The sequence below is a fragment of the Eutrigla gurnardus genome, assembly GCF_963514095.1.
Source record: "Eutrigla gurnardus genome assembly, chromosome: 8".
NCBI lineage: Eukaryota > Metazoa > Chordata > Actinopteri > Perciformes > Triglidae > Eutrigla > Eutrigla gurnardus.
Window position 1 is genome coordinate 4,434,016 of NC_139922.1, and position 10,149 is coordinate 4,444,164.

General features: G+C 41.0%; 1 protein-coding gene across 1 annotated transcript in view; it reads left to right on the forward strand.

The window, feature by feature from the left end:
• Positions 1–8,428, forward strand: part of dennd2da (DENN/MADD domain containing 2Da) — a 31,683-nt gene extending 23,255 nt beyond the window's left edge. Inside the window, exons 10-17 of the mRNA XM_084016282.1 lie at positions 26–103; positions 467–607; positions 2,955–3,103; positions 3,923–4,094; positions 5,091–5,141; positions 5,249–5,330; positions 5,405–5,650; positions 8,133–8,428. Of these exons, the coding sequence (XP_083872408.1) occupies positions 26–103; positions 467–607; positions 2,955–3,103; positions 3,923–4,094; positions 5,091–5,141; positions 5,249–5,330; positions 5,405–5,650; positions 8,133–8,200 (987 nt within the window). The 3' untranslated portion in view covers positions 8,201–8,428. The remainder of the gene's footprint in view (positions 1–25; positions 104–466; positions 608–2,954; positions 3,104–3,922; positions 4,095–5,090; positions 5,142–5,248; positions 5,331–5,404; positions 5,651–8,132) is intronic.
• Positions 8,429–10,149: the final 1,721 nt, after the last annotated feature.

A 10,149-nucleotide genomic window follows, 5' to 3' on the forward strand; every position in this document is an offset into this window, starting at 1 on the left:
TCTCCTTTCACTCTCCACTCCACAGCCTGGAGGGAAAGGAGCTCGACCACCGGAGGCGTACTGCATCATCAGCACGCTGGCTTGTTTCGGCCTCTTCTCCAAGGTTTGTTCAACTGAACATTCGTCTTTCAGCTTATTTCTGACGTAACATTGCTGCATTTCTCTACTTACATTCTGCATTTCCAAATTATTAAACTGTCATATAGCAAATGTGTCACCATGTAGTTGTACTGTGAAAGTGGCCTTGTCTTCGGGGACCTTCTCTGAGATCTATGGCCGTTCAGCTTGTCCATGCTGTTCCTTTATTTATTTCCTTTATTTGTCTTTCTGCATTCAGCGTTAATATAGTCACACAACTCATCACCTAGTGTTGTTGAAAGGCCTTTTACTGTCTTTGTAAAGCTTGAGAATGACGTTTGGATTGTTGAAGGTTTTTGGGTACCATATCTCTACTACTTGTGTGCAGATATTTGACGAGGTGGAGAAGCGGCGGCAGATCTCCATGGCGATGATCTACCCATTCATGCAGAAGCTGAGGGAGGCTCCATTCCCAGCCCCGGGAAACACTGTGGAGATTAAGAGCTTCATTCCTGAGTCGGGCACTGAGGTCAGACCTAAATCCTCTCCTTATATTCAGAGTCCACTGGGGTTTTTATAACATAAATATCAAAAGGCTGTGTGCTTTTTGAATTCCAAATATAACTAAAGATTCAGATGCCGTCATGTGAGAGTATGGAAACGTTTCGCTGAGTTTTTATAAATGCTTGTATTATCAGGTCAACACATTTTTATAAATGCTTGTATTATCAGGTCAACAAGTGTTGACAAGTGTTGACCTGATAATACAAGCATTCATAAAAATTCAGCGAAACTTTCATACTCTCACGTGAAACTCGCGTCACGGCATCGGCTGGGTAAACACGGAAGTGGTTTTCTACACTGTGGTAGCGTTAGCAGCCGAGGATAGAAGCTATCAGGCAAGTGTTCTTTTAAATAAACTCCTGGTGTACTTACAAACTTTAAAATGCCTCGTTTTGTGAGTACAGACACTATGTGTACTACTGCAGAAGTTTGGTAACATTCCATGCATTATTAGTGGGGTAATTTACGAGATATACCCTCTGTACCATAGCGCTAGTACTAAGTCATTGGGCTGATAGCGGCTATCTTGACCAATGCTGACCATCGCTAAAAATACTTCTGAGGGGGTATTTGGCTGGATGTCATGGTGGAAATGACCTAGGGTGCATTTCACTCCGAACCATCACTTTGGGGCCGCAGCGTAAATACAGAGACAGAAAATGACCTCGACAAAACACACACTTCTTAACCGTAACAAAACAGTAGACATCGATTTACGTTTTTTTTAAAAACTATGTTTTATTGAAACTATAGGGTTTTGTATTGGTTCCATGATATTATTGGATGAAATCTCCAAATGAGGAAAAGTCCAACGCTCAAAGAAATCTAGGCTGTCTGATCAGACGGGTCAGAAACAAACCTCCAGGTTAGGCCTCTGGACAAGGTCATGGGCGTCGGACCCCTTGTATGAGGATTAGACAAGTCATTACTTTGGACCCCCCACTTTTACAGTGTCTAAAGTCAGCCCATCTGTCCGTCCACTCTGCACTATTTTCACTTTCACTTTCACTTGTGAATCAGTTTCCCTCAGAACGGGAGTTCCCGTTGAGCTCTAAATAGAAGCTCAGCTCACATTGCTAGGACTTGTTTTTATGAAAGGGAAAGAATATAATCTGAAAGGAACAATCCATGATGGGGATGTCATTTATTGGAGAATGTGCTTCTCTCTACTCTCAACAGAAATTCATTGAACAGAAATTGCAATTGCTTGTAAGCAGAAATAGATCCTCTGAATTAGTCATGGAATCCATTTATATACGCTTAGCTTCTTAATATTTTGAAACGTGATCTGATAGGAGCCGACCACTTAAGAAAATGTACCCATATTTCTTTCTCAAGCTTTAGTCAGATAAAAGTATCACACCAGGTTAAAATGCATCAGAATACAGGAAATGACAGGTACGCTGTTAAAGATGTTCTGGGGAAGGACCCCCAGACCCTTGTTAAATTGCCCCCCCACATTTATTTTCTGACGCCAATGGATGAGATGGTGAACAGTAAAACGATCACCCATATATCCCAGTTTACAGACTGGCTGCACACAGTTTTCTGATACTCTTCCACACACTCTCAACCTCTCTGATTGTCTGACTGCTTGTGTCAGACCTATTTTTAAGACGATGTCAGCAGTTGTGAGGTCTCAGAACTGAACTTGCCGGTATGCAGGATGTCCGCAAGTCTTGAAAAATGACTATCAGTTTAAGCTATATTTAGAAAATATTCACTGCTTAGCTTGCTGCCAGAAAATGCAGAACACATGTATTTTTAAATTTCTAGTCTGATTTCAGGGCTTTAAGATTCTTTTATGTCATGACGTAGATTAGTAACAAATGGATGACTCAATCGCAAAATTGACCTTGAAGATCATACCTTATTTACAACAGTAGATGGTCTTTTGAGTCATTTTCAACCATAAGATAATATATTTTTTTATACATTTGGGAATAAATGTCAATACTAACACCATAATGGACATGTTTCAGCAAGGACAGTCGTATGATTTAGTCTCTAGCTTTAAAATAATCTTTCAGCGTGCAAATACTGGGTGTGGGAGTGCCGTGTACACAGCGAGGTCCGGGTGGGTGTGTTCCTGTGGAGTCGTGTCTTAACCCGTCCTGTATTACCCAACCTTTACCTCAGAGCAGAAGCCTAATGCTTCTCCCAGCATGCCTTGTTCCAACAGCATCTCAATGCTTGTGAAAACACCTTAAGTGATGAAAGCAAAGCACTCAAAGGAACCTGCGTCTTAGCGGCTCCCCAGTCAGACAGGTGGGTGATGCTACATGTTTGTGACGGTGCTGACTCTCCACCAGATCATCAGACTGACACGGCCGTTGGATTCCTGGCTGGAGCACGTGAACTTCAACACGCTGTTCGGATGCCTGACGGACCAGGAGGTGCTGCTGGTGTTCGCCGCCGCCGTCCTGGAGAGACGGATCGTTTTCATTGCCGATGAACTCGGGTAACTCACCTGTACACGCATGCACATATGGACTCCAGCTTCTTCAAGCATCTCAGTGTGATCGCACCGATCACAGATCACTGGAAGCGTTTTAGAAGACACAAGCAATTAATCAGCATTAGTCAGCGATTAATAGACTGATGATTTCATCTCTACAAGGAGTTTGGTAAAGCTTTAAAGCTTTATGCTTCTCCATAGTCAGCGTGTTAGCTACAGGAGATGGAGTTTGGCGAAACAAGCAGGAGTAGCAGCACTGAAGCAAAGCATGCGGGTCGCCGGTTCGACTCCCTGTAAGGACCAAGTCCTCAGCGTGGCTGAGATGCCCTGAAGCGTCCACCACTCGGAGCACCCATCCACGTGCTCCGAAAGCTGTCCATTCTTGTGTGTACATCCTGTTTGTGTAATACGGAAAAAGAGTTGAATTGGATCTCCTCCTCTGGGATCAATGAAGTTCGTCTTATTTTGTTTGCTTCTTTGCTGTTTTTGACTTAACTTCAGTCAATAAAACAAATGGAATGAATGAAAGAAAACGTCATTGTTGTCAGTACATTGGCGAGAATGACATGACTGATGTTTTACTGTTGTGGAAATGGGACATTATATTGATTTGAGTTATTTTTGTGCCGTTATCCACCCCTTTCAATGTGGTGTAAGCCTCTATCATTTGAAGGTCAGCCATAATTCATATACTAATGGTGTTTGCATTCGGTTGGAGAGCTGATTTGCTGATCTGAAGAACTGAAGTGACTCGAGTTGATGAGCAAACCTGCACGATGAGCTTGAATGTGTTCTGACGTGAAGTCTCTCGTCTCCCGGCAGCACGTTATCCCAGGTCATCCACGCAGTAGCAGCCCTGCTGTACCCCTTCACCTGGCAGCACACCTTGATCTCCATCGTTCCAGAGATCCTCATCGATGTGGTGATGGCTCCCACCCCTTACCTGCTGGGGGTACAGAAACACCTGCTGGACCTGGTCACCGACCAGAGTGACGTGAGTTCTAATGGAGATGCCGTCTCTTTGTGACGTGTGATTGACGCTTCGCTAAGTCCCACCCTCGAACGCAAACTCTGGCCAATCAGCCAGCTCTGACCAGGGTCTGACAACGACCCCCTCAGATCCCTGGACTCTCATGCAGTCGTTTCAGGTTCTCTTCATGTTCAGGCTGGTTGAGTGGATTAGGAGCTCGTCCTGGTTGAACATCGTGTAAAAGTGATACGTCTTTAGCACATTTATGCTATGCTAGCTAGCAGGTTTTGTGTATTTGAAAATACAAAATCGTTGTTTTCCTTTTGTACACTTGGCGTGTCTAATTTTTTCTCACGGTTCTTAGACGTGAATCAAAGAATTTTATCACCCTGTCGATCACAAACCTCCACTACACAGTAGGCCTGTTCGATTAATCGATTTTAAATCGTAATCGCGATTATGTAGTTAGGACGATGTTAAAAACGTGAAGCTCGTAAAATCGATTTTTTTAGTTAAGTTAAAGTTCTGCACTTTATTCATTCATTTTTGTTTAATGGACACATCTTAAGATACATGTGAAAGTGAGGTTTTTATCTTAATCCCAAAGGGATTGTTTTTTTTTTTTTTTTTTTTTTACAAGAGGTCTACAAGAAGATAACATGGAGCAAAGTCAGATGGCAAAAGTTCATTAATTGTTCTTTATATTAATCCCTTGAGGGATTTTTTGTTTAATAAGAGCGAGGTTTGCACTCAAATCCCAATGGGGAAATTATTTGCAAAATGTTCAATAAAAAACAGCATATTTGAAATAATTTCTTCGCCTTTTGTCATTTCACAAAATAATCGTAATCGTAATCGAAAATCTGATTCTGAGAGAAGAAAATCGAGATTTAATTTTTGGGCAAAATCGAACAGCCCTACTACACAGGGTCATCAGCTGTTCTCCTGACGCACTTTACCAAGCGGCGTCTTTTGTGTCATCGGGGCCTAATTCTTCTCTTTTTCTTCTTTCTGTCACAGCTGCTGGTGGTCGATTTATCTGAGGATAAAAAGGAAACCTTCATTGTTTCAGTAAGTGTTGCATCAACAAAAGTAAATCATCTTTTGGTTATCAATTCTAGTTTTGACATTTGAGGGAAACAATCATTTAGTCAAAACATTGTAAAATTGTTTTCCAGACTGGCGATGAGAGCTCTATTCTGCCTCCGAAGCTCCGAACGGAAATTCAAGAGGAACTAAGTAACCGACGAAAAGCATCAAGTGAGGGAAGGTCGACTCGAATAAAACACACGTGTATAAAGAATAGAAATGTAGATTTCTGTCCTCTGTTTTAGCGGTGGAGGAGATGAACCGGGTGGTGTCCGAAGCCTTCCTGCATTTCTTTGTGAAGACGGTCGGCCATTACAGCTCCTACGTGAAACACCGGCGCGCCGGAGAGCCGGGGCAGTTTGAAAAGAGACGTTTCTACAAGGCCATTGATTCCAAGACCACTCGACACTTTGTTAAGAAGTTCCTCCAGACGCAGATGTTTGACCTGTTTATCCAGGAGGTGGAGCAGCAGCAGCCTGGACCGCAGCAAGGTAAGGAACAGCAACAGGTAACCCGGCTCAAAGATGCAGGGCTGCTGTCAGATCTCTCTGCAGGGACCTCAGTAAACTGTCCCGGCACAGCCTCACTGCACCTCTCTTCTCAAAGCATCCATCCAGCAATCATGTGTCAGCCAACTCTGACGGAGGAATAGTTGTGTAATTAAGTGTAGTGGAAAAGTATCATAATGGAGTACACTGAAAAAAGGCTAAAACATATTTAGATATTTGAGTTCCATAACTGATGATCCTCGTTATGCAGAGAGGTTGGAAGGAGATGGACGTTACGTAAGTTAGCTCTCCGATGCTACGCTAGCTACTGCAGGTAAACTCAATGTCTTATTATTGTACCTCGTTGAATCGTCTTCTGTCTCGATCACCAGGTGATGTGTTGCTTCACTTTCACACTAGATTCTTCATCTGTTTAACCTGAGTGACTTCCTGATAGATCCTGTTGGATCCCAATAGATCCTCCAGAGCCGTCTCTCTGTTTCTCCTGAAATCGCTTTATCTGTTTTCCGCAAAAAACACATATTTCTACAGGAAGTGCAGTGAATGACAGTGTGGGTTCGACAGCAGCTCTGACAGCTTGACGGAGTAGCAGTGGGGGGCGGGGTTTGGCCAAGGGCCAATTGGCAGCCCCATTTTAAAGTCAAGTGAAGTTTGATAGGTGTGTCACGATTCCAATTCTAAATTGAAAATCGATAGAAATGAGCTTTTGATTTTGACCCTTCAAAGTCAAGGTCAGGCTCACTGTGACACACAGTAGAGGGAATAGAATAGAACCATAATGAATTCATATAATTACCCCCCAGCTATGATATGTGACAACAGCTGGTAGAGCTTACCGGTAGCCTGCGGCTGCAGTTTTCGAGACACCATGGCCACCGAAGTAGGTGACAAGAAAACCATCCTCCTGCTCCCCTGAAGTTGAAGCTCGTCAACATGTTGCCTTCCTGCTGAGTCATGTAAACAAGCAACACTGTGGCAACATGTTGCCTCCCTGCTGAGGCATGTAAACAAGGAACACTGTGGCAACATGTTGCCTCCCTGCTGAGTCATGTAAACAAGCAACACTGTGGCAACATGTTGCCTCCCTGCTGAGTCATGTAAACAAGGAACACTGTGGCAACATGTTGCCTCCCTGCTGAGTCATGTAAACAAGGAACACTGTGGCAACATGTTGCCTTTCTGCTGAGTCATGTAAACAAGGAACAATGGCAACATGTTGCCTCCCTGCTGAGTCATGTAAACAAGGAACACTGTGGCAACATGTTGCCTCCCTGCTGAGTCATGTAAACAAGGAACACTGTGGCAACATGTTGCCTTCCTTCTGAGTCATGTAAACAAGGAACAATGGCAACATGTTGCCTCCCTGCTGAGTCATGTAAACAAGGAACAATGTCAACATGTTGCCTTTCTGCTGAGTCATGTAAACAAGGAACAATGGCAACATCTTGCCTCCCTGCTGAGTCATGTAAACAAGGAACAATGGCAACATGTTGCCTTCCTGCTGAGTCATGTAAACAAGGAACAATGGCAACATCTTGCCTTCCTGCTGAGTCATGTAAACAAGGAACACAGTGGCAACATGTTGCCTTCCTGCTGAGTCATGTAAACAAGGAACACAGTGGCAACATGTTGCCTTTCTGCTGAGTCATGTTAACAAGGAACACTGGCAACATGTTGCCTTTCTGCTGAGTCATGTTAACAAGGAACACTGTGGCAACATGTTGCCTTCCTGCTGAGTCATGTAAAGACTGCAGCAGCGATGCAGCAAAGAGAGTTTCAGCCGAGGTCGCTTCTCCCACTTATAATAGATTGTGTGTCTTCATCGCTGTTTACAGTAAAGCATGTGAACTCCAACGACTTCATGGTGCATTCAGGTACACCTCGGAAACTTAAGTTGTTGTTGTGAAGTACCCTTCTGCCATCTAGTGGAGCTTCTATTAGCTGTCTAACAGATTGTTCCCAGCTGACTGGTGAAATAAGTTATTGTTATTATCATAGTATTATATTCTTTGTATTTGACCATATAGTGTGGTACATTCCAAGGAAAATATCACACTTAACACTATGTAACTTTCAGGCCATCAAACCAATAATCTGTTGATCTTAACTAATCGAAACTCTAAGAACGACTAAGCCGTCACTGCTGAAGAAGAAATGTTTGAATGGAGTCGTGACCTTAAAATAGAAAGTCGGATAGATCTGGAGAATCGTGACACCCCTTATGAATCATTTCCTTTTTAGATGATAAACTGCTGCTGTGATCTTCAATATAGGAACATGTAAAAAGAAATCTTAACTAATACTCATCTCATCATTAGCTCTATGTAATTTACCAGTTTTTACCTGGCAACAATTTCATATTTAACTTTCTTGCAGCTTGAGCTTGAGTTGAAACAACTTATTGTTTTATCGGTTCACTGATAAAAAAAATAAATCAAGCTCTTGTCTTCTTCTCTGTCTGCAGGAATATTTCACAAAAAGATCCTTGAATACCAAGAGAAGAATAAAAAGGAGAAGACAAAGAAACACTAGCTGTCGCGTGGGACTCTGGGTGTATAAAGGAGTTCATAGGAGAATATGTGAATGTTGCACTGTGTGCTTTTCTGTCCGTTTGAAAAAAGTGTGTACCGATGTGTGGATTACTGTATGGCTGTGTTGCTGCTACTCTGTGAAACACTGGCAGACGAGAGACTTGCTTCTCAGCCGGTCGCCCGATGAGCAGGAAAAGCATTTCAAATAAAGACTTGTTTTTTAAGTCCACACACAGATACTCTCTGATATTTAGGGTCTAAATATAAAAATGTCTCTCTGTTGTTTTTTGTGACCGATGACCAACAAATGACTAAACTTCCTCTATCAACAAAAAAGCAGCAAATTGCAGATGCAAATTCAGCAGAGCAGCCGAGTTCTCTTCCAAATGAGAAATAATTTGTGTCTCATTTCCCTGTTATCTAAGTCACAGACGAAACGTGTCCCTGTCACTACTCACTTCTGTGCTGCCATTGTGCTCCGATCACATGTGACACAGGCCAAACATCAGCTGCTCTTAGCCTTGGATTTCCAGATGGATACAATTTGAGTGAAAAAAAAATCCTGAAAGGTATCATTAAAAAAATTGCAACATTTATAGTCTTACAAGGTCAGTATGCATGCATAGTATGTCCTAAAAAATCAGTCAAAGTCTGTTTAGTTTGTCATTAAAAATCTTACAAGTGATATTAGAGTCATAATAAAGTACAACGCTAACACTACATTGTATTTTGTCAAAGAAAGCATTTAAAAAGGTAATTGTAGAGTATCTCATGAAAATGATATAAGTCATAGTATAGATTGGCATAAAAACATATGTATATGTATAGTATGACATACTAAAAATAATCATCAAAAAATAGCAAATAGTCATAATTTATTATTGAATAAAAATCAATATCATGTAATATACATTTTAAAGTCATAAATGTCATATTACTATAATTCCACTTAAAAATAGTATAATCATAAATATAGTATGTAATAAAAGTCATAGAAAATGAAAAATCATAACACATTCAAAAGTCAAATTTGAAACAAAAGTGAAAATATAGTATGTCATTAAGACATGAACATGTAATCTAGCATGCCAACAAAAAAATCTGAAAATGTCATAGAATGCTATATTACTAAATGGCATTGTATTTTTGTTATGAAAAATGTAGTATAAGATGAAAAATGCTAAAAGGTCAGTATAGTATGTAAAAAGAATGTCATAAAAGGTCATATTTTGGGAAGTCATCATAAATTGAATATATATGGAACATGAATGCTACCAGTTTCAGTTTGCAGTTTCAAGTCTTCTTCAAACCAGCAAGATGTTCATTTAGTAAATGATGGTACATATAGAGTCAACAGACCAGAAAACGGGATGCTTTAGAGCGGGGCTACCTTGTGATTGACAGGTCGTTACCACGATGAAAAATGTATGTCACAATTATACTGGCCAAAATAAAATAATTAATAAAATAATTCACAATATTATCCTGATAGACCTGTCCAGGGTGTACCCTGCCTTCGCCCAATGAGAGCTGGGATCGGCTCCAGCCCCCCCCCCCCCGCGACCCTGAATACAAGATAAGCGGTAGAGGATGGATGGATGGATTATCCTGATAATCTTCAAAATACACTTAAAACTTCTTGAAATAAAACATCCTGGTATCACTTTATATTTTGTTCAGAAACAAATGTTTAATTGCATCACAGATAAGGTATTTTTTTAGTGATCATCCTTTATAGTGAAACACAATCAAATATGAGATTAAAATGATCAGAAAGCATAAGGTATCCCTGTAAGAATGACATTTCTGACTTCTCTACCATGATGGTGGGGTAGATGGCATTTTCAAATCACTCCTGAAGATATTTATGAATATCCCCATAATGGAACCACGATCAATGTGGTAGTTTGCTGTAATAAAGTAAAAAAATGTTTTATTGAAATCAAATAA